The sequence below is a fragment of the Amia ocellicauda genome, chromosome 22 (genome assembly GCF_036373705.1).
Source record: "Amia ocellicauda isolate fAmiCal2 chromosome 22, fAmiCal2.hap1, whole genome shotgun sequence".
In the NCBI taxonomy this organism is placed as follows: domain Eukaryota; kingdom Metazoa; phylum Chordata; class Actinopteri; order Amiiformes; family Amiidae; genus Amia; species Amia ocellicauda.
The window spans coordinates 10,996,521-11,024,039 of record NC_089871.1 but is presented as its reverse complement, the minus strand read 5'-3'; the positions used below and the strand labels follow the sequence as shown (position 1 = coordinate 11,024,039).

The window sequence follows — 27,519 nt, the reverse complement described above, 5'->3', positions numbered from 1 at the left end:
ATGAAGTCCCACCCCCCCACTCTAACTCACTCATACACACACACACACACACACACACACATGTTCACAAAACACACTCACACACTCTCACAGACACACACACACACACACACACGCTACACATTCATACATGCACAGACACACACACACACTCAGAGACACACTCGCAGACACGCATGCTATTCTTAGCTCCGTGACACAGAACAGAGCTGTCTCGGGGCAGCCAGGGGTCGTGGGAGCCAGCCCTACAGATGTGCCGGAGAGGCGGGCAGTGTGAAGCACCCACACCCTACAGCTGGAACACAGTAACCCTTACTCACAATAGAACAACAGACAGAAGAATAGCCAACAATATTTGTGGCGCAGAAAAAAGCCAACAATGATATCTTATTCCTCAGGGGCTGAGGTATCTACATGTGCTTTCCACGGCTGGATACGTGGGTTTTGACGTGTGGCCCAGGAAGGTGATGCTGCCGTGACTGCTGGTCACTGAGGAAGCTGCTGACGGTGGCCTGGGTGCAGGTGGGCAGTGTCACTCACCGGTCAGCTGGACAGCTGTGGTCAGTCAGGTGCCCTCACATCAGCCTGGACTTCGGCAACATTGGGCCAGGGTTGGTGTGCGTGGCTGCCTGCTCTGTGGTTCTTTAGCCTTGAGTCTGGAGAGTCCTAGTACAGTTCAGTGATATAGTGGTTTCAGTGGTGATAGTGCGCACTTCACTATAGTACAGCACACTGTACAATACACTGCAGTATAATACACTACACTACACTGCACCACAGTGCACTACCCCCCACACCCCGGCCCTGCTGTGCCTGCACTCCGAAAGAGAGCCCCCAGTGAAAGGCGGTATATTGGGCCTCAGTGTAGGTGTGATCAGTGCTGGTCTAGGGGAGTGTGTCGGCCCAGGGCGCCTGGCGCTGGAAGGGATTTAGGGTTTTAAATCCCTTTAATCCCCCCTCGACTGTGCTGGGGGACGGGGGACGGGTTTAGGGGACAGAATGCTCTCCAGGTTGTTATCAGATCAATGCTGGCCACACTGACCAGCAGCATTACATCCTGTTTACACTGAGGGAGGGAGAGAATGAAGGGGAGGTGGGATTAGAAAGGGGGGAGCAAGCTGGAGAGCGATGGAGGAGAGAGAGGGAGAGAGAGAGAGAGAGAGATGGGGAAAGAAGGAGAATGTAGTGGCAGAGCATTGGAGAGAAAAGAAATAGAGGGACTGAAAGACAAGGAGAAGGACATGAGACGTGGAAAGGGAAGAAGAAAATGGGAAGCAGAGGGAGAAGAGAGCTAGATAGACAGAGGTGTGGATGAGGAAGGAGATCGAGGAAAGGGAGGAGAGGAGGCTGTGTGGGAGTAACGCACCCGTTCCCTAGCCAATACTGCCCCCTGCTGGACCCCACAAAAACCAGGTCTCTCATGAACCAGTTTGACTTTCCTTCAGTCACATCCCACCCACTCCCGAGCCTCACAAGCTGCTCATTACGGGCTAATTAGCACAACGCTGTGATTACAGAGCTGAGTGCACTGGAAAGATCGGGATAAGGGCTGAATTTGACCTGTACATTTAAGCATTTGTTCGTCTGTCGATTTGAGAATACCGAACAGGCGATGAGGTGCTGTGTGATTGGTGTTGGCGAGTGAGCGCAGGAAGGGTGCATGTAAAGCGTGTGGCTGCCATTCAGTTTCAATCCGCACGTCACTGATTGAACACGATCAGCGCTGTGGACGACACCCCCATCACGTGTCGGGGGTTCTAATTCCGTCCGCTCGACCCCTGAGCCGGAAGTGAACCGGTCCGTTGCCGCGCGACAGCGGTGTGTCAGGCGTTGCTAGGTAACCGGACTGAGAGCACTTCCGCTCCTGCACAGGACGCCGAGGTAGGCGCTAATAAACCCATATAAACCGGCTCTGTCAGGCATGGCGCTATATAAACCGCCACACCAGTCTCCGGAGGTAACAGCTGCCGTTATCCGGCCCTGCACAGGTCTCAATGCGGCGCCGCGATGCAATTGAACTATGTCCACCGTGAAACCTATACAGGATGCTTGGGTCTTCTCCCTTGCTTTATTTCTTCGTCTTGCATTGTGTGAATTGGAGATATCTTGAAATTAAATAAAGATATATTTGATTGTGTTCAAGACATCTTTACATTAAATTAATTTCAGATATCTGTAAATGGAGATCTCAAATTCATTTATAGATATCTCTAAATTATTTCAAGATATCTTTAACTGTTTAAAGATATCTGCAAATTGCTTCATTTTCATGTACAGATACCTGTAAATCATTTGGAGACATCTGCAGATTATTTCAAGATGTCTGTAAATAACTTCCCGTTCATTTACAGATATCTGCAAATAATTTCAAGATATCTTAATGACTTCCTGTGTGTTGACTGAGATTATCACTTCCTGTTTACTCATCCAGGTCCATAGAAATCAATGAACAAGTGAACAGGAAGTGATAATCTTGGGCTACATACAGGAAGTTATTTGCAGATATCTGGAAATGATTTAAAGATATCTCTAAATGAACAAGAAGGCATTTACAGATATCTTCAAATGATTTGCAGATATTTATAAATGTATTTCAGATATCTTTAAATTAATTCCAGATATCTTCAAATGATTTTAAGATCTCTAAATTAATTGCAGATATCTTATTTTAAGATATCTTCAAAGCATGTAAAGATATCTGAAATAAAATTTTGCAATATCTCTAATTCATTTAAAGATATCTTCAAATATTTAAAGATATCTGTTAATATTTAAAGATATCTTGAAATGTAAATGACGTTTCCACATAGTTGCCATAGTTTCCACTAAGTTGTACTTCATTAAGTAGTTTATTGAATGTGTATGTATGCATGTATGCATGTAGGCCTATTTGTGTATGCAATTGAGGATATTACTAAATTATGATTTGGCTTGCCATAGGAAACACCCACAAGCCTAATTAAGCCTTTTTCCACTAGAAGCCCTTTAATATGCAAATGTCAGCCCATTAGGAATAGACATACGCGCGTGGCACAGGACAGACAGACAGTGTCATAAGGGACATACGGGAGCAAAATGTATTCCTCAAACCTGCCGATCCCGATTGAACCAAAGAGCAGAATTTCCTTACAGTAGGTCAGCAGCCAGTAGTAACAGTGTCTGTAGGTTAATAGTAGTAGCAGTGGTAGTAACAGTGTCTGTAGGTTAATAGTAGCTGTAGTAACAGTGTCTATAGAGTAGTAGTAGTAGTAGCAGTATTTGCAATGTTTGTAGGTTAGTAGTAGTAGTAGCAGCAGCAGTAGTAACAGTGTCTGTAGGTTAGTAGTAGCAGTAGTAACTGTCTGTAGGTTAGTAATAGTTGTAGCAGTATTAACAGTGTATGTAGGTTAGTAGTAGTAGTAGCAGTATTAACAGTGTATGTAGGTTAGTAGTAGTACGTAGTAGTAGTAACAATTTCTGTAGGTTATATTATTAGTAGTAGTAGCAACAGCAGTAGTAACAGTGTCTGTAGGTTAGTGTTAGTTGTAGTAGTAGCAGTAACAACAGTGTCTGTAGGTTAGTAGTAGTAGTAGCAGTAGTAACAATGTCTGTAGATTATTATTATTATTATTAGTAGTAGTAGTAGTAGCAGCAGCAGTAGTAACAATGTCTGTAGGTTAGTTTATTATTATAATAATTAGTATAAATTATTATAAATGCACAGGCAACCTACTGTGTGTGAGGCAGGATCGAAATACAGAGAGGCATGTGATGGTCCTAACAGAATTCTACAACTACTACCACTACTAATATTAATAATAATTGTATCATGAAATAAAATAAGTGTTTAAGGGGCTTTAGGACTGTGATGGTAAATCGCTGTGCAGCACAAGATTGTGGAGAGAATCAGCATCATGTAACAATATTCTGAACATTCCTCCATTATTATTTAATTGCATTTTGGGGGATTTTAATCGATCATAAGTTAATAATTATTGAACATATCTACTAAAAATAAAAGGAACCAGCTTGATGGCAACTAGAGTCACTGTACGGAGTCTGGTGTGTGTGGCGCAGAAACTGTTGGAGGAATTAGTGATTGTCAGAAAGGATTAATAATAATATCAACAATAAAACCACCACCACCAACAAAAACAACTATATACTTTGTGTTAAATGGCTGTATTTGAATGCATTTGACTGGGATATTGTGTGCCTGTGCAGTAGGGCTGTGTGTGTGTCTAACTCAGTGTAGCTTTGTGTGAACTCTGATGGACCCCTGCCTCTCAACTGCCTCTGTGTGACTTATCAAGGAGTTGTGTGTGTGTGTGTGTGTGTGTGTGTGTGTCGTTTTGCCCGCAGTGTCGGGTGTTTCGTGATGGCGGTGAGGATTGAGCAACTCTCCAGACCCAAACCCAACCTACTCAAATACCCAGACAGGTGAGCATGAGCAGCACTGAGAGTCTGTGCTCCAGATACTGACACTGTCACTGTGTCAATGTGTAATTGTGTCATTGTGTCACTATTTCTGTCACACCTACACAGGCATATACCAACACACATCTACACCTATACACATACAGACACACACCTATACAGACGTATACAAACAACACACACACACAAAAACACCTGTAAGCATACACACATGCACTAAGTGTGTGTGTGAGGCTGTGATGTTAGTGACGGCCTGTACCCATCCACTCTCACTGTTTAATTAATTAATGAGTTAATGAATTTACTGTTTGAAGGCGTTCAGTTTACTGGCTTGATGAGCTTCCCCCAGCGACTGGCAGGCCGACCTCTTTCAGTAAGTGAAGCGCACCGGCTCTTTAAAGCCAGAAGTCATATTTTTACTTTGTCTGTTTGTTAAGTTTTAATAGTTTTTAACAGTTTCTGACACCTTTTACAGTGTTTTCAGCTTTTGTCACCATTTGCTGGCGGTCAGGCTGTGTGTAACATTGTGATTGACAGTCTCTGTTTCAGTGTGTGTGTGTGTGTGTGTGTGTGTGTGTGTGTGTGTTATCCAGCCCTGAGTCTGTCTTTCTCTATCTCCAGCCCTTAGCCCGTGGTTGGCCCAGCTCTGCCACCACAGAGGGGTCAGTCACTGCTTCCAGGAGCACAGGTCAGACCTGAAATGCATAAATAATAACTGTAATCATTCATTGATTAGTGATTATGGGGCAGCTGTACAGTAAGGGCTCTGTGCTGTCCCTCCCTGCTAGGTCGTCTCCAGTGTGGACAGTGAGTGCTGCTGCGCTGACCGCCTCCCCCTCTGACCGCCTGTGTGCACTGGCCCAGCCAAGACCCCCCAGCCAGGACTGGACTCCGGATCGGCCCTTGCTGGCCACGGTACACCCCCTTCCCACCCCACTGCACCCCTGCCTCTCCAGAGTTAAACACACACAATCACAGATACACTCAGACACACACACTCTAAACATAGTGAATGTTGTAAACACAACAAGTGTTATAAACACAACAAGTGGTATAAACACTGAGACACTGTTCTGCCCTGCCCTCTGTCTCCCCCTGCAGGTCAGTCTGGCTGTGCGCAGTGCTGTGCCCAGTGCCCGACTCTGCCAGCTGGCACGGCCTAAAAGACTGGCAGCCCTGCCCCCTCGTGACCACCAGGACCCCCTGACATTCGACCCCAAGCTGTCCCTGGCCGCCTCCCCCCGAATTGAGCTTCTTGCCAGTGAGTTGCCAGCCTTGTGGTTTCAACACTGACACTTATTATAAATATTATTATTATTATTACTACATTGTTACTACTAATCAAACAATAAATTGTTTGTTTATGCAAATTACAACCCAGTCAATCAGCGGTCACAGTTCCCATGGTCCGATTCCCCCTCCCTGTCTGTGGTATACTCTTTGCTTGCGCGTTGCACTGTGATTTCCCACTGCAGTCACAGTGTGTATTATTGATTTCTGTATTAAATACTGTATAATTATAATACTTATACCAGTGCTACTACTAATAATAATTATACTATATTAAATGTGTACACAGGGTTTTAATACGAATTATTTGTAATGTTATTATTCCATATTATTCAGTCTTGTGAGACTACCCTACATACCTAATTTCATTACCTATAATATAGCATATTTTGTATGATTTTATCATGCTTTAAAGTATTTAACCATATGGTTTCCCTTTTTAATACTGTATTATATATTAATACTTATTGCATTTCTACTAAAAATATATACATACTACATTAAACTCGTTTAATACTGTATTGTATACAAATACTTATTACTCTTCTACTAATAATAATATACTATGTTAAATTCATTTAATACTGTTTTATATACAAATATGTATTCCACTTCTAATAATAATATATATACTACATTAATTTAATACTGTATTATACACCAATCAGCCATTACATTATGACCACTGACAGGTGAAGGGAATAACACTGATCATCTCGTTATCATGGCACCTGTCAGTGGGTGGGATATATTAGGCAGCAAGTGAACATTTTGTCCTCAATGTTGATGTGTTAGAAGCAGGAAAAATGGGCAACGTAAGGATCTGAGCGACTCTGACAAGGGCCAAATTGTGATGGCTAGACGACTGGGTCAGAGCATCTCCAGAACTGCAGCTCTTGTGGGGTGTTCCCGGTCTGCAGTGGTCTGTACCTATCAAAAGTGGTCCAAGGAAGGAAAAGCGGTGAACCGGCGACAGGGTCATGGGCGGCCAAGGCTCATTGATGCACGTGGGGAGCGAAGGCTGGCCCGTGTGGTCCGATCCAACAGATGAGCTACTGTAGCTCAAATTGCTGAAAAAGTTAATGCTGGTTCTGATAGAAAGTGCCAGAACACACAGTGCATCGCAGTTTGTTGCGTATGGGGCTGCGTAGCCGCAGACCAGTCAGAGTGCCCATGCTGACCCCTGTCTACTGCTGAAAGCGCCTACAATGGGCACGTGAGCATCAGAACTGGAGCACGGAGCAATGGAAGAAGGTGGCCTGGTCTGATGAATCACGAGTTCAAGGTGTTGACTTGGCCTCCAAATTCCCCAGATCTCAATCCAATCGAGCATCTGTGGGATGTGCTGGACAAACAAGTCCGATCCATGGAAGCCCCACCTCGCAACTTTCAGGACTTTAAGGATCTGCTGCTAACGTCTTGGTGCCAGATACCACAGCACACCTTCAGAGGTCTAGTGGAGTCCATGCCTCGACGGGTCAGGGCTGTTTTGGCGGCAAAAGGGTGACCTACACAATATTAGGCATGTGGTCATAATGTTATGGCTGATTGGTGTATATACTACATTACATTAATTTAATACTGTATTATATACTAAAATGTGTGTATATATATATATATATATACACATGACATTTATGTCTTTAATTTTTTAAATGATATTCATATTCACAAGCAGATCGTAATCATATCGTTTGTCAGAACATATACATCCTTTATTCATAGTATTAGGAAGTGCCTATAACTGTGAAAGTATGCAAAGTAATGGTATGTTTAAAGCACATTAAACATGTTCCACATAAAGCGTGTCCTGGTGCATGTGGCACCTCTGACAATTTCTACTAGTGCTGATACTATGTGTTAATAAATTTAAACTGGCCTCTATTCAATCTCTTTTTCTAATGTTGTGATTAATATTATTTACAACAGCTACTGCTTCTACTTCTGCTACTACTATTACTACTACTACTACTACTACTATTAATACTACTACTGCTGCAACTTTGAATACTACTACTATTAATACTACTACTACTACTATTAATACTAATAATAACAACTTACATTTACTTATACTAACATAATTACTATGAATAAAAATATGACCGTACCTGCCATATACAATTACTAAGCTGCATACTTTTACATACTATTAATGATGCTCCTATTCCAAATTATTATACTTATTATTATACACACCACTGCTGTGTGGTTACAATCATATTAACCTGCATAGTATTACATATTTTTAAATACGTTTGTGTCATATTTACACAGACCAACTTAATAATAATAATAATAATAATAATAATAATAATAATAATAATAATACATTTAAATAGCACCCATAACATTTCACAATATCATTTGTTCATTGTCAATAATAATAAATGCAACCTAAACATATGACTGATGTTATACTGTAGTACCTTGTCATGTACTATAGTATAGTATAACAAATAATACAGTACACTGTTTTATACCATATTATATACTACACTTATAGAATACTGTAGTACCTTGTGACACTATAGGATTTACTACAGCACTACAACATTTACTATACTATACTGTATTCTATATTAAACTGTAGTGCCTTGCAATGTACTATAGTACTTCATACAGTAGTACAGCAGATACTGTAGTACACTATAACAACTACTATGGTAGTGCTCTATACTACAGTATACTGTTCTGCCAAATAGTACTATTAGAAATACTATGGCTTACTGTATACTATATTATACTCTAATACATTGCACAATGTACTATACTTCCTACAGTAGTAAAACAAATACTATAGTACACACTGTATAAACTATACCCTTTTTTTGGCATTATGCAATATTATGCTATATTATTCTGTGGTAACTTGTAACATACAAAGTGCTCTGTTACACTGCACTAACATGACAAACTATGAGGTGCTAGAGTATTTACTATAGTACTATAACAAATACTGTGGTACAGTATACCTACTACAGTACAACACATTATAGTATACTGTTTTATACTATAGTATACTGTAATACCTTGTGACATACTATAGTATTTATTAGTTATACATCAAATACTGTGATATACTGTTTACTGTATTATACTGTACAACCTTGCAATGTACAATAGTACGTACTACGGTACAACAAATGCTGTAGTATAATTTATACTATATTATACTGTAGTGTCTTGAAATTTACTGTAGTACTTACTAAAACAGTACAAAACATACTTTTTCACACATATACAACTGAATAGTGCTGAAACATACTGTGACATGCAGACAAAGTTTCTCCAGGAATGTTAGCATTCTACTTAATATTACAATTGTTATTATCCCTCCCTCCCTCCCCTCATCCCTCCTCACAGCTCCAAAGTCAGAGCACAGGGACTTCCTCCAGGACCGGCCGGTGCAGTGGCCAGTGGGGGGCTCGGCACTGGAGGGGGTGCCCAGTGAGCGCGTGCTGGTGCTGGCGAGGCCGCGGGCCCGGGGGAAGGCAGGGGCTCACGACCCCTACCGAGTGAGCGAGGCAGCCCTGCGCGCCTGCGCCTCCCCCCGCACCGCTGAGCTGAGCACCCCGCTGCCACGCAAACAGAGGCAGAAGAAGGCCTGAGCGCACAGATCCTTAGAAAATGCCAAGACATTTCACATCCCCCAAATTATCCACCCTTATGTCTTCTTCATCCTTCTCCTTCTCTTCTATCTCATTCTACTTCTCCCTCTCTACTTCTCCACGTCTTCTAGCTACTCTCCCTCTCCTCCTCTTCCTCATATTACATCACAATGAAGAGGCTTGGGATCTCCAGGCACTATGCGTTCAATCTGGGTTTTCCTATAATAAACTTTGCCTGCATGTACCTGTTACTTAGTGAGTGTGTTAGAGTGTGTGACAGTGAGTGTGATTGTATGTGTGTGTTAGAGTGTGTGACAGTGAGTGTGATTGTGTGTGTGTGTTAGAGTATGTGACAGTGAGTGTGTTTGTCTGTGTTAGTGTGTGACAGTGAGTGTGATTGTGTGTGTGTGTTAGAGTATGTGACAGTGAGTGTGTTTGTCTGTGTTAGTGTGTGACAGTGAGTGTGTTTGTGTGTGTGTTAGAGTGTGTGACAGTGAGTGTGTTTGTGTGTGTGTGTTAGAGTGTGACAGTGAGTGTGTTTGTCTGTGTTAGTGTGTGACAGTGAGTGTGTTTGTGTGTGTGTGTTAGAGTGTGTGACAGTGAGTGTGTTTGTCTGTGTTAGTGTGTGACAGTGAGTGTGTTTGTATGTGTTAGTGTGTGACAGTGAGTGTGTTTGTGTGTGTGTTAGTGTGTGTGACAGTGAGTGTGTTTGTCTGTGTTAGTGTGTGACAGTGAGTGTGTTTGTGTGTGTGTTAGTGTGTGTGACAGTGAGTGTGTTTGTGTGTGTGTTAGTGTGTGACAGTGAGTGTGTTTGTGTGTGTGTTAGAGTGTGTGACAGTGAGTGTGTTTGTGTGTGTGTTAGAGTGTGTGACAGTGAGTGTGTTTGTGTGTGTGTTAGAGTGTGTGACAGTGAGTGTGTTTGTGTGTGTGTTAGAGTGTGTGACAGTGAGTGTGTTTGTGTGTGTGTTAGTGTGTGACAGTGAGTGTGTTTGTGTGTGTGTTAGAGTGTGTGACAGTGAGTGTGTTTGTGTGTGTGTTAGTGTGTGTGACAGTGAGTGTGTTTGTGTGTGTGTTAGAGTGTGTGACAGTGAGTGTGTTTGTGTGTGTGTTAGAGTGTGTGACAGTGAGTGTGTTTGTGTGTGTGTGTGAGTGATGACAGTTTGCACAAACACTCAGGGAGATTGCACCTGAGCACTGCAGACATGAAAGGGAGAGAGCAATATAATTAATATTTTAATACAATTCTTATTTATAACTTTAATAAAACACTTTATGTATTAATGCGGTTTGATAAGGTGTGTGATTGAGGGTGTCAGTGCAGAACCGTATTTTAATTCAAACAAGTTCAATTTAAATCCATTAAATATGTAAATAAAGCAAGGAATGTAAACATAAATAAACTGCAACCGCATTTGTTCCCGGGGGGGGGGACCCAGAAAGAAAACAAGAAAAAGTTTTGAGACTGCTTGAAAGTAGTGAAAACGCACTGTACAGTAGCCTTAACTTTTTTAATTGAGCAATGGAAACGCAGAGTGTCTGAGCGCGTTTGCAGGACAGACTCTGCCGTAGATGCCCGTGCATGCTCGAGTCTTTATTCTTACCATTTTTATCATTATTTCCATTATAACTGTAGTTGCGCTGCCGCCGACCAATAAAGCGCCCGGCTCACACAGCACCGTCGCTACTACATCCGGGCACTCCAGTCAGCCTGCGCACGGACGGAATGGCGGAGGTGAGTGCGCGGAGCGGCGGCGGAGGCGCACAAGCGCGGCTGTTTAATCCGGGACCGGGGCTGCCGGGGCTCCGCCGGGCCCCCGCTGTCCCTCCGTTAGGGGTTTTTCTTCCGTTTGACAGGGCTCCGGTGCGCCGGGCGAGCCTGTGACACGCTACCGGAGCGAGTAAACACCGGGCGCGGTGCGGGGGGAGTCGTCCTCCTCCGTCTCTCTCTCTCTCTCTCTCCGCGTTAAAGAGCCATCCTCCGGCTGCCAGATAGTGCGCTATAGGGAACAATGGGACAGCGGCTCGGCGCGGGTGCTTAATAGTGTCCCAGGTGGGCGCCGAGGAGCATGCGTGTGTGCCGGAGTGTTTGTAAACTTGTTGTACTCCACAGCATCCCGGCTCGGCGCTGGGGCTGTGCGGGGTTAGAAGTAGCACTGTTAATAATATTGGGCTAATATGGTGGATCTCATTATAACATAAGAACATATTCAGCACCGAGCTGTTTGGGAAAGCGACTTCAACGAATCGCAAATGCTGCAGAAAGCCACAGCGCTGCACTATTTAGCTAACTATACTGTACTGTATTAGCTAATTACTGTAATATTGCATGCAAGTATAGCTAATCTCTCTACTTTATCTGTAATACTTTCAGTACGTGAATGCATTACAACTGGAATGAACGGCGAAAAAGTTATTTTATTACTGTGGCTGGGAGATTTATAATTCCGAGTTTTAAAAACGTTGGTTTTCTTCGGTTTATCCCGTGTGTTTTTTGAATATGATTTCGTCCTGTGGCATGCTTGGTATTTGTTTTTAAATGAGCTTTTCTGTCGGTGTTCAGGGTTGGGCGACACAGGTACCTTGTTTAGCTGTTCAGCTGTAAATCGACCAGACGTGAGTCAGTTCGCCTTCCTGCATTTAGTAATGTTTTCATATTTTCCTATTCTCTGTTGTTATTATTATCAATATTATTGTTATGGTTTTGTGTCTGTAGAAAGTTTCAGTCGACTAAAAAAGTCTGTTGCTACACTTTGACAGGACATGCATTTAAATGCTATAGGCAGGCGCACAGCAATCGAGTTTTTATACATGATGTTTTTGCTGTAGTACTTTAATCTATTTTTCGGTGTGTGTAATTGGTGTCTCTCCTACTCCCCCTCTCTCTAGCTGGTTCAATGGGCTCAGGAGATCACAGATTCAGTCTAGCGGCGATCCTGAGCCATAGCTATGGTCTCCGGGAGGAAGAGGGGCCCGAGGGGCACAAGTCCCTAGAGGAGCTGGAGAAGAGTCTGGGAGACGCGCAGGTACACGGACAAACGGGCACAGCACACTCACATGGGACTTTGCTGACGCCCTCACCCCTCTGTACCTCTCTTTCTCTGTGTCCCCCTGCCCCGCTGCCCTCAGGAGAGCGAGATGCCATTGGAGGAGCTGCTGGCGCTGTACGGGTATGAGGCCTCAGACCCCATCTCTGAGCAGGACAGCGAGGCCCATGAGCCTCCCCCCAGCCTGCCGGACATGACGCTGGACAAGGTGAGGTTCAGTTTGCCCTTAAGAGATTCTTACTGGAGGCCCTGCTGTACTGGGCTGTACTATTGCAGTCGCCAGGCATGCAGCCAGCCAGCGGGCACAAATTAATAAATCGATTAATCAATTAACTTCGTAATTGTTATTGTTTTCCCACTTTCCAGGAGCAGATTGCTAAGGATCTGCTATCTGGGGAGGAGGAGGAGACTCAGTCCTCAGCTGATGATCTCACGCCGTCCGTCACCTCCCACGCCTCAGACCTCTTCCCACACCACTTACGGGGTATGGCTACACCCCACACCATGCCCCGCCCTGCCACGCCTTCCCACACTGGGGACGGGGCAGCCAGGAGCCTCCCTTCAGACACGTGCATCAAATCGAAATGTATCACACACTCGACACACCACACACTGGGCTTTGATTTCATCCTGAAGGCGGGTCAGATGCCGGCTGAGGGAGACTGTGGAGGGGTGCGTGTTCTGCACTTGTTGTCTGTGTGTTTGCCTTCAATAACTCTTCGTTGTTGTCGTGTGGATGCGCAGGCAGCTCTCCTGCAGATGAGGACAAAGACTCTTCATCCAGCTGTGAGGAGGAGGAGGATGAGGAGGAGGAAGACTCGGAGGACAGCTCCATCCCCTCCAATGACTGCCGCAAGGTGACCGCCCTTTTAGTTGCGTTTTTGTTGTGTGAGAGCTGTGTTGTAAGGTGTTGCTGTGTTGTGCAACGTTTGTGTTGTGCTGTTTCAGGATATCATGGTGGGGCCCCAGTACCAGGCAGCCATCCCGCCCCTTGGTGTGTACAGCTGCCAGGAAAGAGGTGAGACTGGGACGCGTCTGTCACTCCTCCCTCCAGCTCTTCACTCCCTCTCTCTCTCTTTATCCTTCTTTCATTATCTTTGTTCTCCCAAAAATCTCTCCATGTCTTTTTAGTGCTTTTGTTTGTTCTCTCATTTTGCCATCCTTTCCTCTTTTTCCCTCTTCCTCTGTGTTTCTGTTTTTTCCTTTCTGATGTGAATCTCCCTCTCCCTCTCCCTCTCTCTCTCTCCGCCTCCCCATGTGTGTCTTTGTCTTTTTCTTTCTGTCCATCTATCTCTTCTTTTTCTTTTGGTTGCCCTGTCTCTCATCCTCTCTCTCTCTCCCCAAACCCCCCCCCCCTCCAGCCTATGAGAATGAGGACCAGTTGCTGTGGGACCCCAGGGTTCTCCCAGAGGAGGAGGTGGTGCGCTTCCTGCTGAGGGCGGAGCGGCAGGGTGGCGAGGAGGGGGGACCCACGGAGTCTGCAACACCCGGAACCCTCATCAAAGACAATGAGCAGGTACTCCAGCAATTTGTTTCAATTAAGTTTCCAATTAAGCAATTTTAGATCAATTAATTGTCGTAGCACATAACAAGAAAGCTAGTTGAAGAAAAAACCTCTATGTAATACTTAATCTCTCCCTCCCTCTCAGGCTTTGTATGAGCTGGTGAAGTGCAGCTTCAGCCGTGAGGAGGCCCTGAGGAGACTGCACTTCAATGTCAAAGTGTTTAGAGGTGAGAGAATAAATAATCATCATTAGTCGTATTATAATCATATTAATAATCATGACTGGTTCCTCACTCTGCCCTCCTGTCTGCAGACAAGCTGTGCGCCTGGAGTGAGGAGGAGTGCCGCAACTTCGAGCACGGTTATCGTGTGCACGGCAAGAACTTCCACCTCATACAGGCCAACAAGGTACCAGCCAATCACACGCCTCCGACCACGGGGTCCGGCAGGGTCCAGTGGTCTGGAGGTTGTGTAGTTTGTAGTGTGATTGTGTGACTCCTGTTGTCCGTTGCAGAAACACAGTCGCAGGGAGTGAGAGAGGGAGGGAGGGAGGGAGTGAGAGATGGAGGGACAGAGAGAGATTGAGATGGTAGGGAGTTAGCAAGCATGATAGTAAGAGAGGGATGCATGAATGGAGGCAGTGAGTGAAGGAATGAGGGAGGGATCAAATAAGTCGGTGAATTCCACAGGCAGAATGTGTGTGTGTGCGTGTGCGTGCTTGTGGGGGGTGGAGGGGGTGAGCCTTTGTCGAGTTTACTTCCTGTGTTCCCGTGCTCACTGTCGTGTGTGTGCGCGTGTCGCAGGTGCGGACGCGCTCCGTGGGCGAGTGTGTGCAGTACTACTACATGTGGAAGAAGTCGGACAGACACGAGTACTTCACACAGCAGACCAGCAAGATGAGCCGCAAGAAGTACAGCCTGCAGGCCGGCACCCTGTGAGTGAGAACCCCCACCCCACCCCGCCTGACTGACTCGATCCATATCGGATACATTTTACACTTTATACTAATCTTGTACCCCAAGGGGTCTCAAACTCAATCCCTGGAGGGTCATGTGTATGCTGGTTTTCGTTCCTACAGAGTCCTCAATTACTTAATTGGTCTAATTGTTTAATTAGCTAGATACGTTTCAACACCTATGCAGGCCCCAGAGTATTTTACAGTGAGGGGAAAAAAGTATTTGATCACCTGCTGATTTTGTACATTTGCCTACTGACAAAGAAATGATCAGTCTATAATTTTAATGGTAGGTGTATTTTAACAGTGAGAGACAGAATAACAAAAAAAAAATCCAGAAAAACGCATTTCAACAAAGTTATAAATTGATTTGCATGTTAATGAGGGAAATAAATATTTGATCCCCTATCAATCAGCAAGATTTCTGGCTCCCAGGTGTCTTTTATACAGGTAACGAGCTGAGATTAGGAGCACTCTCTTAAAGGGATAAACCTGTATAAAAGACACCTGTCCACAGAAGCAATCAATCAATCAGATTCCAAACGCTCCACGATGGCCAAGACCAAAGAGCTGTCCTAGGATGTCAGGGACAAGATTGTAGACCTACACAAGGCTGGAATGGGCTACAAGACCATCGCCAAGCAGCTTGGTGAGAAGGTGACAACAGTTGGTGCGATTATTCGCAAATGGAAGAAACACAAAATAACTGTCAGTCTCCCTCGGTCTGGGGCTCCATGCAAGATCTCACCTCCTGGAGTTTCAATGATCATGAGAACGGTGAGGAATCAGCCCAGAACTACACGGGAGGATCTTGTTAATGATCTCAAGGCAGCTGGGACCATAGTCACCAAGAAAACAATTGGTAACACACTACGCCGTGAATGACTGAAATCCTGCAGCGCCCGCAAGGTCCCCCTGCTCAAGAAAGCACATGTACAGGCCCATCTGAAGTTTGCCAATGAACATCTGAATGATTCAGAGGAGAACTGGGTGAAAGTGTTGTGGTCAGATGAGACCAAAATCGAGCTGTTTGGCATCAACTCAACTCGCCGTGTTTGGAGGAGGAGGAATGACCCCAAGAACACCATCCCCACCGTCAAACATGGAGGTGGAAACATTATGCTTTGGGGGTGTTTTTCTGCTAAGGGGACAGGACAACTGCACCGCATCAAAGGGACGATGGACGGGGCCATGTACCGTCAAATCTTGGGTGAGAACCTCCTTCCCTCAGCCAGGGCATTGAAAATGGGTCGTGGATGGGTATTCCAGCATGACAATGACCCAAAACACACAGCCAAGGCAACAAAGGAGTGGCTCAAGAAGAAGCACATTAAGGTCCTGGAGTGGCCTAGCCAGTCTCCAGACCTTAATCCCATAGAAAATCTGTGGAGGGAGCTGAAGGTTCAAGTTGCCAAACGTCAGCCTCATAACCTTACCTGACTTGGAGAGGATCTGCAAAGAGGAGTGGGACAAAATCCCTCCTGAGATGTGTGCAAACCTGGTGGCCAACTACAAGAAACGTCTGACCTCTGTGATTGCCAACAAGGGTTTTGCCACCAAGTACTAAGTCGAAGGGGTCAAATACTTATTTCCCTCATTAACATGCAAATCAATTCATAACTTTTTTGAAATGCGTTTTTCTGGATTGTTTTGTTGTTATTCTGTCTCTCACTGTTAAAATACACCTACCATTAAAATTATAGACTGATCATTTCTTTGTCAGTGGGCAAATGTACAAAATCAGCAGGGGATCAAATACTTTTTTCCCTCACTGTATAACAAATGTACCTTGAATCAAATGCACTTTTAGACCATAGAAATTACCTCAATATATTTTTTAAATATGTCAAATTGAAAAATTAATTCATACGATTACATATGGCCCTCTAGGAATTGAGTTTGAGACCCCTGTAATGTAGCCTATACGTTTGGTTGTTTGATGTGTTTGTTTGCTTTGTGGATGTCTCCCTTTCTCTCCCTTTCTTTTTCTTTCTATTGCTCTTTATCCCTGCTATGTCCTTATTTCCCTGTTTTTTGTGCTCTCTCTCTCTCAGTTTTGAGATGTATGCTGATATTTAAAAGGATTATACTTTGCCAAAAGCAAGCAGGACACTATACACCTATAGGTTTGCATGTCCCTGTGCATCTCCGTATGTGTGGAATGATCGCACCTGTATGACCCCTGTGTCCCCCACCTGCAGAGACGACGCGGAGCAGGACGGCGAGGGTGGTGAGGGGGATGGAGGGGGCCACGCTCGCAACTCCCCGCCCGAGCCCTCAGCCACACCCCAGCTGGACCCACCCTCCCCCCAGGACTCCTCCCACCCCAGGAACCCAGGTACTGTCGGTACCCCACATAAAACTGTGTTGACTGAGCAGTAAAATAGCAGAGAGGAGACGGGGATGGAGACCCGACCCCTGGACTCAGAGAGGAGCCGGGGGAGGACGGACAGACGTGCACACACTCTCGCACACACACTGGGTGGGGAAGGTGGATACATTGTTTTTCTTGAGTTACTTGCTCTGTAGATCTTTTTCATGCATGATGCATTTTTATTCTTTTCCTGTATTTGAAGACTGTCTTAGTTTGGGTGTTATCTTGTTTGCGCTCATGTTGGTGTGGCAGTATACTATTTAGCCTTTCTGTATTTATTTTTACGTGTGAATTTTTGAGTTGTTCATTCTGTGTGGTACGTGCCCATTTCTTGTGTTTTATTTCTTGTTTTTTTGTGTGTGTGCGTGTGTGCGTGTGTGCGTGTGTGTGTGTGTGTGTGTGTGTGTGTGTGTGTGTGTGTGTGTGTCCACCCTGCAGAGGAGGCCCTGTGTTTTGATGAGCTGCATGGGCGCCCACGACGGCGACGCATCCGCAGAATTCACTTAAAACCCTGATTTCACTGCAGACAAGCCATACAAACAAAGCAGATACACAGGTAAAACACAGGCAGACGGGAGGGCAGAGACCTGGAATGACAGAATGAAAAGAAAGAGAGAGGGGGGTGATGATCTGTACTAACTCACCACCTTTTTCGGGAAGCATCTATGCATTTGTTTGTATGACTTGGCTTTGGGGAGCCTCCCCCTTGGGTACAAACTAACCTGGGTGTCAGGGAGGGGCTGGAGCGGAGTCGTGTGTGTAGCTACACTGAGGTGCAGGTTTATAATTATTATTGAACAGTCTCTGCCATGAAACAACCACTGCTCTGTGTACATACTGACAGAGCCTGTACCCACTCACACACTTATACATAGACACGCTCACTCTCACGCGTATGTAAAGAGAGACACTCAATGTCACGTGCACGCAAACGGAGACACGCACGCTAACCTGGAGACGCGCACGCTAACCTAGACACGCACACTCTCACACGCATTCTCACGCGCACGCAAATCTAGACACTCGCACTCTCACGCAAAACGAGACACACACGCAAACCTAGACACGCTCACTCTCATACGCACGCAAACCTAGACACGCTTACTCTCACGCGCACGCAAACCTAGACACGCTCACTCTCGCGTGCACGCAAACCGAGATACGTGCACTCTCATGCCCACATAAGCCTAGACACACTCACTCTCACAAGCACCCAAATTGAGACACACGCACGTAAGCCTATACACGCTCACTCTCACACGCACGCAAACCAAGACACGCTCACTCTCTTGCGCAGGTAAACCGAGACAAGCTCACTCTCACGCGCACGCAAACCGAGACACGCGCACTCTCATGCGCACCCAAATGGAGACACACATGTAAGCCTAGACGCGCTCACTCTCTTGCGCAGGTAAACTGAGACAAGCTCACTCTCGCATGCAAACTGAGACACGTGCGCGCAAACAGACGCGCACACAAACCGAGACACACATGCCAACTGAGACACGCTCACTCTCATGCGTACATAAGCCTAGACAAGCTCACTCTCGCGCAAACTGAGATACGCGAACTCACGCGCACGTAAACCTAGACACGTGCACTCTCACTGAAACTGAGACGCACGCACTCTCACGCGCACCCAAATGGAGACACGCTTACTCTTGTGCGCACACAAACAGGGATGAGCACATGTAAACCTAGACACGCTCACTCTCACGCGCATGTAAACCTAGACACGCTCACTCTCACGCAAGCCGAGACATGCGCACACAAACCAAGACACGCTTACTTTTGCGCACACATAAATGGAGACAAGTGCATGTAAACCTGGACACGCTCATTCTCACGTGCACGCAAACCGAGACACGCACGCAAACTGCACATGTGCACTTACACAGACGAGCTCACTCTCAAATGCACGTATACAGAGACATAATCGCAGACGCACTTACATACAGACACCCATGTATACACACACACACGCATGCATTTAAGTACAGACACTCGCGCTCACGTAATTACAGACATTCTCACGTGCACGTAAACCTGGACATGCTCACTCGCACACAGACCGAGACACGCTCACTCTCACGCGCACGCAAACGGAGACTTGCATGCTAACCGAGACACGCAAAGCAAGACACGCTCACTCTGACGTGCACGCTGTCCGAGACACCCTCACTCTCACGCACACATGTTCAGAGATATAAACACAAACATGCACGTAAGCATAGACATGCACGTAATCACACGCACTCACGTAAACACAGACCCCCATGTATATATACACACACACACGTTAACACACATGCATGCACGTAAACACACACCCATGTATACGCGCACTCACACGTAAACAGCGATGTTCTGGCTGTGGTGCAGTGGGTCGTAGGTCACTCTCTGTGTCTGTTTGTTTGTCTGTCTAATTATTTACTGTTTCATCCGTTTGTTTCTCGCCCCTGCCTGGAGTGATTGATGTTGTGGTCAGGGTTTAGCCGCGTGCTCCAGTTTTCAGCAGCAGGTTCTGATTCATATTAAATGATTGATACATTGTTTTTTTGTTTAATTGTGTTTATTGTTCTTTTAGACTAATTTGAGGACGGGTCCCAGCAGGGTCTTCAGTTGTGGCTCATAATGCCGTCTCTGATTCGCTGTTCACTGCCCTGTCCTGACTGTGCTGTCCTTCCCCAGGTGCAGAGGAGAGAGAGAGAGAGCGAGGGAGGGAGGGCTCCGTGGAGGAGTCGGTCCTGGATGTGAGCGGGGCTGCCGTCGCCTCCTCCTTCCCCCCACCGTACGACCAGCTGGGAGCCTCGCCCTCCTGCACCCCTCCGCCCCCGGAGGCCGACACGAACTGTTCCAGCCCACCCAGTTGCCCCCAGACGCCCCTCCTGCTGCGTCCAGACACCCCCACCCCCCCCAAGCCGGAGCTCCTGACCCCCGGCTACTATCAGCTGCAGCTGGGGCCCCTCCTGATGGACACGCTGGAGGCCCCCCCCAGCCCGGAGAGGTTAAAGGTCAGCTTCTCATGCCCAGAGTCATTCCCCGAGGACCTGCCGCTGCCCCCCTCCCAGAGTGAGCCGCTCCCACTGCACCCGCCGCTCCCCCTCATGCAGCCGTCCACCCCCACCCCGCCCCCGCTCTCAGACGAGGCCCCCCAGGCCCAGGTGTCCCTTTCTGTGACGACGGGGTTTGGCTCCATCAGCGTGGCCAATGTGAGCGACTTCCTGAACCCCCACCCCGTGTGCCCCCCGCCCTCAGCGCTGCAGCACTCCCAGTCTCTGTCCCAGTGAGGGGGGGGCGGAGCTGTGGAGAGAGGGTGGGGGGGTGCAGTTTTATGGTGCACAAGCTCCCCCCACTCCACTCTCCTGCAATATCATAATCCAGCCTGGTGATTGGGGGGCCAGTCCAGAGAGTCCAGGCCCGGCTCAGGCCCGGCTCAGAGAGGAGCCGCACACTCTGGGTCAAGAGGGTCTGCAAGTTCTGCTGTCATTGTGGTAACAGTCTGAACAGTCAGATATGAGGCAGTTATTATTATGATTATTATAATTATGTTTTGTTTTGGTATAATTAAGATGCATTAATTGCTCCAGCTGGAAGGGAAGTCGGAAGACTCTGTAGTGGACTGGACTGTACTGCTCTGTAGTGGACTGTATTGTACCATGCTTGTACTAGACTCTACTGAGCTGTAGTGTACTGTACTGTGCTGTACTGGATCAGCACTGGGCAGTCTGGTGTGTCCCCTCGCTGCTCCTGGATCCGGCCCGTGTGCCTGTGGAAACAGCCGGTCCAGTTCAGGCACGCCTCTCTCGCAGCACATGGGGAGGCGCCACTGGGGGACAGTGCTGGTTATGTCAGTGCTCTGTGCTGTATTTAAAATCCAGCCACAGCAGTGACCCCTGAAGGAACTTTGACCTTTAACACCCACACCTGTCACGGAGGCAGAGAGGGAGCAGCACACTGGACGCTCCCCACCGTCCAATTGGAGACAGAACACACAACGGCAAAGCAGAGTCCAGTCTGAGATGAGCGCTGTCATTCGGACCCAAGCCCGGCCAAGCGGACGTCTCTCTATCTGTGCTATTTTTGGGCCCATACCCCCCAGGGCCATAGAACGCTTTTTAATTTCCAACCCTCTCCTGCAAAGAACAGAAGTGTTTTATTTTTTTTATTGTTAAAATATATTATTATTTTCTGGGAGGATCATAGACTGTCTGTTTAGCAGAGGGCTCTGGTCCTGGAGAGCCACAGTCCAGTCCAGCCCACTGTAGACCAGTCTGGTCCAGCCCAGCCTGTTCTGGTTCCAGCTGAGCTACAGCAGATGGATGCCCTTTCCCTCCCTCCTTTCCCTATCTGTCGTTGTGTAGGGCAGTCCAGGACAGCCTGTTTCAGGTGTGGATTCTGGTGTTATCCACAGTGCCCCCCCTTTGCTCGCCTGCTATTTATTTACTAAGATTTAAGAATGACAAGGATGCAAATGTTTATTTTTGTTTACAGTTATGGGAGGTAGGGGTGTGTACACATTTTTAGCGTTTTTATTGTATGGTTTATTTTTGTTTTGCTTTTTTTTTTTTTTTTTTTTTTTTTCTCGGGTTTAATTTCTTTTGTAAAAAATGAAAAAAACAACGAAAAAAAGACATTTGAGCCACTTATTGACACTGGACTCCTGTTACACACACATGCACACACAAACAAACCCACACACACTTTGCAGTCGTTCTTCTCATGGACAATAAAATCTGTGATTCTTTGTTTAACGCGCAGTGATCTCTGGTCTGTGTGTCGGTAGGAGACTGTAACACAATCTTTTGTCTGTGTGGAGGAGTCGGGGAGGGTGCTACTACACTTCATGGCCAGAAGAGGGCACCATTTGAAAGGCTCAGGACAGAGATGCAGTTCGGTGTGGTGTATATATACAACTGACGAATAAATAAATATATATAATTGATATTAAATCTACCATGCCTTGTTTAGTCATTACAAACTTGTAGGGCAGTACATGCGTTATGAAATGACCGACGCATCGTAGCGCACTGGTTGGCGTGAGTGGGCATCTGTGTGGCATCGGGGGTCTGCGAGGGATCGCCACCTGGGAGACACAGCAGCGGAGCCGTTGTCACTTTGTGTGTTTTGATTTCCAGGCTTCTGTTCAGCTGGAAAAATGCTGGAGTGAACGCGAGTGTGGAGTTACCTGAAGCTTCCACTGCCTCCCTCAACACACACACACACACACACACACACACACACACACACACAGGCAGGGCAGAGAGTGTTGTAGTTTTTATAGTTGGTCCTCTGTACCCCCCCATGTGGAGAGATTTACTGCACTGCTGTGATTTTGCTATTTTGCAGTGTCTCAAGGCGACCACTAGGGGGTGCTATGGCTCCCTGTGAGAAGTTCGCCCAGGCTTCCCAGCTTTGCTCTTGGGCTGTGGTTCCCTTCCCATCAACACCACAGGAATTCTTAAGGGTCTTTTTCTATGTCACTGTGAAATCAGCCAGTTTCATAGAGATGCTGTTTCTCCTCAGGCACACCTGTCCCTTGAGTGGCAAGGCCCTCAGGTGTGTGTCTCTGAATTGCTGAATCGCTCGGAGATCGGGTTTCCGCAAAAGGCTTTAATACATTGAGGGTCTGTGGTGTGATCCATAAAATGTACTGCGCTGTGTCTTTCCAGGACTAGGGCTTGACAAGACTCTGAGCTTAACTGCGCCATGAGCTGAATCAGATCTGGAAACTCCTATTTTTGGAGCTCAAAAAATAAATAACAATAATAGTTATTTCAGAGGGTTATCATTAGCAGGCAGTGGGTTCAGGTCATTAACCCTCTGCCAGTAACACTTGGCAAGCCCGGAGCTACTGAGGAGAAGTGGGAGAGTGTGGGGCTGTCACCAACCCACCCTCTGTGTGTGAGTGTGTTTGTGTGCGTCTGTGTGATTGATTGTTGCGATTGTCAGAAGCGTTGGAGGGCTCTCTTTCTCCCTCTCCCCCTCTCTCTGTTACCTTTTTCCAGGCTGTCCCTTTTGTTTCGTCTCCTCTTTGTGAAGGATTATGTGCGTCTGTCTCCCCCTCCCCCACGCTGGTGCTGTGCCGTAGCCACACACCTGAGCCTGCTTATAGAGAACGGTGACTGTGACGCCAGCACCCCTCTCCCCGGCCCACAGGGGTCTTTGTCTTACCAGCGCTGCTGTTGTCGTTGTTCGTAAGAAAACAAAGACAGCACAACAGATAGGAATAATCCACCACCACCGCTCGCTCGCAGGATTCAAGGAGGGTCTTTTCCAAGTCTGGAGCCGCCAGCCCCCCCACGACACTCCAGTTCACTGGCCATTCGACCCTCCCCAACGCTGAGTGACATCTGTGACCCCGATGAGCGAAGGGCCTGACGGGGACACGGATCATCCCGACTCCCTGTGCGTGTGCCGTGTGGTGTGGTGTTGTGTGTGTGAGTGTGTGTGTGAATGTGTGTGGTTGTTTACAGCTCTGCTCATGGTTTTCAGAAGCCAGTCTGTGTTGTGTCTGTGCCCAGTCCAGAGTTTGATAACAGCAGCGGCTCTGGACTGGAACACAGACCAACAATAACAAACAGGCTGGCCTGGGGGTTAGCGACCCATCCCCCCATCCCCTTGCCCCAATGAGACGGAGCTCTGAACTCCACTGTGTTGCATTGTGCTATACTGTGTTGTGCTGTATTTTGTGTGCAGATAGGATCAATAATGATTGATTTATAATCGATCGAAAACACTAAAAATCCCATCGACAACAATGGGTGCAGCCCATTGCTGTTGTAGTGGTTTTAGTAAGTCCCAGGATACGCCGATGAAGAAGTAACAAGTTTATTACAGAAAACATAAATACAGGTAAACCCAGAGCTCTCCCCTCACATGAAGTGAAGAAAATAAGTAAGGATGTGAGCTGGAGAAGCCTTTTTGTATCTTCAGAGACAATGGGTTACAGTCTTCTCTGTCAGAAGTGATTACATCTCATTAAAATACAGTTGTACAACATAGTTTACCACATACATAATAATTAACACAGACCTAAGTGTGTTACTGTTGTTGATTGGTGCTGGTCAGCATTCTTAGGCAGCAGATGTTTATCAAAGACATTGTTGTAAGTCCTTAACCAAATACATGTGCCCCAAAACACACCATCTCTATACTGTTTGACTGTTCCAGTTGATTGAATATCCAGAAGACAGCGGCTGAATGAAATCATGAGAAGACAATGCTTGATTGAAGTAACCTCTCGGACAGAATAAATACAAACTAATGATTGCTTCATAGATAAAACTGAAATAATGTATACTTTAACAACATGAAACAATAATATATACAGAATATAAAGGAAATAATAAAAGTAAATTTTCCCACTACACTGTATTGTCGATAGCCAATCAGCAGTAAATCATAAGGTTGACAGCCAATTGGCAGTTCTAACAGATTCCTTTCTTTTAAAATAAGGGTCAAATACACCTGTCAGTGGTGCTTATTAACACAGTGACGTGTTGTAATTCACATTCTCTGTCTCTGCATAACATACCTTAGTGACCACAATCTGTGTTGATACCACCTGCAACAGTACAAACTTAATGAAGGCAAATGGGTTGATTTTAAATTAATGCTATAGCAGTGATATGATGTACATGATTGGGATATAGAGAAAGGCAGACATGACAGAGATATACAGACATGAAAGGGACGGACAGCTCTGCGATGCCACAACTGAAAGCTCTGGGTCTCGGCTTTCTAACAATCTGAAGCAGCAACGTGGGATTTACAATGAGTTAATGAAGCAGGTTTATATCCACCCTCCCCACTTGGGCATATGTAAATTGGGGCATTCCTAGTGGTGTGTTGTAGTGGACATGTGGGCGTGTCATATCGGGATAGGGGCGTGTCGTGTGGACTGGCGTGTCTTACAGACGAGCACAGTCTTTGGCCCATATGTTATGTGTTCATGTGTATACTATACCCTATTTTTACCATGCTACACTACACTAAACTCATATATTACCATTATATTTACCATGTTACACTATACATTACCATGATTGTTGCTATGTTGTTACCACAATTTGATCACGTATACCATGTTTTTAACATGTTTTTACCATGCAATATTACTACTACTACTACTACCTCTACTACTTCCGCTCCTACTATTACAAGCTACTCCTACTGTCAGAAAGTCCCTTTAATGTGTTATATGTCGCCTTCTAGTGTTCAAATGTTGTAACAATATGTAGTTTATGCCAGTTTCTGGAAATTTCCTCAGGCCATTCTACCCATCGTGCTCGTTTGGTGTCCATTAATAACGAAGTGATCCAAGGATCCTATCCAGTCTATTTTTGATTGTTCCCAAATTTTCAGCTTCAACCACAATATACCCTAACATCCTGTTTGCCTTTTTTATTGCTTCCCTGCATTGTTTGGATGGAGAAAGTGAAAGTGAGCCCACATAGACTCCTAGGTCTTTCTCATGCGTTACTTCATCTAGTTCTATTCCTCCCATAGTGTAATTATAGTGGACATTTTTGTTACCTGCATGTAATACCTTGCACTTGTCCACATTTAATTTAATCTGCCAGGTGTCAGCCCAGAAATTAATATTATCTAAGTCCCTTTGAATAACCTGAGCAGCCGAGATTGTATCTGCTGAGCCACCTGTTTTAGTATCATCTGCAAATTTGACAAGTTTGCTAACTATCCCCGAGTCCAGATCAGTCATATAGATTAGAAAAAGCACAGGCCCTAATACTGATCCCTGTGGAACTCCACTAACAACCTCACTCCAGTTAGAAGCGACTCCTCTAATTGACACCCTGTTTCCTATACATCAACCAGTTCATAATCCAACTACTTACATTACCCTGAATGCCTACAGCTTCCAATTTGAGGATCAGTCTTTGGTGTGGAACTGTAATGTACCGCGGGACACAGGAACAGGGGACCCAGTTGCGGTGTGTGGTAGAGGTGGTCAGACAGGCGTGGGTCGGGTACCAGCAGAATGGCTAATCAAGGGCAAGGCAAAGATGTGGTCGTGGTTACAGGTAAGGGTCAGGCGATCAGGCAAACAAAGTCAAGAAGAAAGTCCAAAGTCGTGGTTGGGAGGTCAGGCAAGGAATTGAGGGAACCAGGCAATAATCTAGACTGCTTGGAGATGTAGTATAGTACTGACAAAACTTTGCAGTGACTGGGAGTGAGTGAAGGGTTTAAATGTGGAGCAGAGAAACAAGATGAGAGGTGCAGGGCAAATGGGAGCAGGGAGTGATCACAGGAGTGCACTAGGGTTCCAGGAATGTTGATTAAAGGGAGCTGGGAGAAGTGATTGAAAGGCAGGGTGATGGTGACATCTAGTGGGGTAAAATGGAAGTGATAGATGGTAGCCGTGACAGGAACCTTGTCAAAAGCTTTTTGAAAATCTAAGTATATCAAATCATATGCTTTCACATGATCTACAGCTGCAGTTGCATGTTCGAAAAACATGTAATACTAAATTAGTAAGACATGATCTGCCTCGTCTAAACCCATGTTGACTATCTCCAAGAATATGGTTTTCATTAAGATGCTCCTCTATTTTCTGTCTAATCATTTTTCTCCAACATTTTACAAGTGATGCAGGTGAGACTGATTGGTCTGTAATTTCCTGGCTCAGTTTTGTCCTCTTTCTTGTGGATTGGTTTGACATTTGCCATCTTCCAGTCAGTTGGCACATCCCCTGTTCTAAGTGTCATTTGGAATAATTGAGTTAGCGGCCTATAAATAATTTCCCTCATTTCTTTAAGTACTGTTGGAAATATCCCATCTGGCCCAGGTGATTTGTATGTTTTTAATTCTGCTTGTCCCTTTAGCACATCCTCCTCATTTATCCTGATCTCTCTTAGGATTTGACTGGACTGATTGTTAACCTGTGGCATGTTATCTGATTTTTCCATTTTCTCCTTGTGAAGAGTAAACCTCCTCTCCTTTCTGTGACCTTATCTTCAACCTCCGTCATCAATGCAGAGATGCCACACGGGCAAACAACAAGGGCGATTAACACAGATTCATAATAAACACCCAGTTTTGGAATACTGTTTCTCGTGTCCAGTCATCTGACCTTGACGCCTGTCCTGTTCAATTTCACTTTACGAACTGATTTACTTGCCGAGGCCCCTGTCCTCATCCACACACTAGCGAGCCGTCTACCCTCTTTCACATGGTCCATTGTCACCAGCACACACGGCCGACCATCAATAAGGGAGACATGCACTCCACCTCACCTCATTGACTCAATGACCCTGCGGACAGTGCAGCAAGATGTGGTGCAGGTTCATGCCACCTCAGCT

At 45.9% G+C, this 27,519-nt stretch overlaps 2 protein-coding genes across 4 annotated transcripts; both read left to right on the top strand.

Moving 5' to 3' along the window:
- Nucleotides 1-1,789: 1,789 nt before the first annotated feature.
- On the top strand, nt 1,790-9,559 carry spmap2 (sperm microtubule associated protein 2). Of its 2 annotated transcripts, none has more exons than XM_066695603.1 (7): nt 1,790-1,881; nt 4,342-4,419; nt 4,731-4,789; nt 5,038-5,104; nt 5,205-5,331; nt 5,518-5,677; nt 9,073-9,559. In XM_066695603.1, exons 2-7 carry the CDS (start codon nt 4,358-4,360, stop codon nt 9,315-9,317), a joined length of 720 nt encoding a protein of 239 aa, XP_066551700.1. In that variant the 5' UTR covers nt 1,790-1,881; nt 4,342-4,357; the 3' UTR covers nt 9,318-9,559. The 2 variants fall into 2 exon arrangements, with proteins under 2 accessions (XP_066551700.1, XP_066551701.1); XM_066695604.1 differs by having other exon boundaries at nt 1,871-1,957.
- A 1,274-nt stretch (nt 9,560-10,833) lies between these two features.
- Nucleotides 10,834-22,146, top strand: mier2 (mesoderm induction early response 1, family member 2). 2 transcript variants are annotated; one of them, XM_066695601.1, is made up of 12 exons: nt 10,834-11,049; nt 12,204-12,340; nt 12,444-12,569; nt 12,728-12,845; nt 13,106-13,218; nt 13,310-13,379; nt 13,723-13,877; nt 14,011-14,092; nt 14,179-14,273; nt 14,669-14,799; nt 17,022-17,158; nt 19,886-22,146. In XM_066695601.1, the coding sequence occupies exons 1-12, from the start codon at nt 10,887-10,889 to the stop codon at nt 20,482-20,484; spliced, it is 1,926 nt and encodes a 641-aa protein (XP_066551698.1). In that variant the 5' UTR covers nt 10,834-10,886; the 3' UTR covers nt 20,485-22,146. The 2 variants fall into 2 exon arrangements, with proteins under 2 accessions (XP_066551698.1, XP_066551699.1); XM_066695602.1 differs by lacking the exon at nt 10,834-11,049 and adding an exon at nt 11,065-11,930.
- Nucleotides 22,147-27,519: the final 5,373 nt, after the last annotated feature.

Excerpts from the sequence above, each read along its gene's own strand:
- spmap2 (XM_066695603.1), top strand. The coding sequence starts at position 4,358 with ATGGCGGTGAGGATTGAGCAACTCTCCAGACCCAAACCCAACCTACTC. Across the intron at positions 5,105-5,204 it reads CACTGCTTCCAGGAGCACAG|GTCGTCTCCAGTGTGGACAG; the intron begins GTCAGACCTGAA and ends CCTCCCTGCTAG. Across the intron at positions 5,332-5,517 it reads ATCGGCCCTTGCTGGCCACG|GTCAGTCTGGCTGTGCGCAG; the intron begins GTACACCCCCTT and ends CTCCCCCTGCAG.
- mier2 (XM_066695601.1), top strand. The coding sequence starts at position 10,887 with ATGCCCGTGCATGCTCGAGTCTTTATTCTTACCATTTTTATCATTATT. Across the intron at positions 12,341-12,443 it reads AGAGTCTGGGAGACGCGCAG|GAGAGCGAGATGCCATTGGA; the intron begins GTACACGGACAA and ends CGCTGCCCTCAG. Across the intron at positions 14,093-14,178 it reads CAATGTCAAAGTGTTTAGAG|ACAAGCTGTGCGCCTGGAGT; the intron begins GTGAGAGAATAA and ends TCCTGTCTGCAG.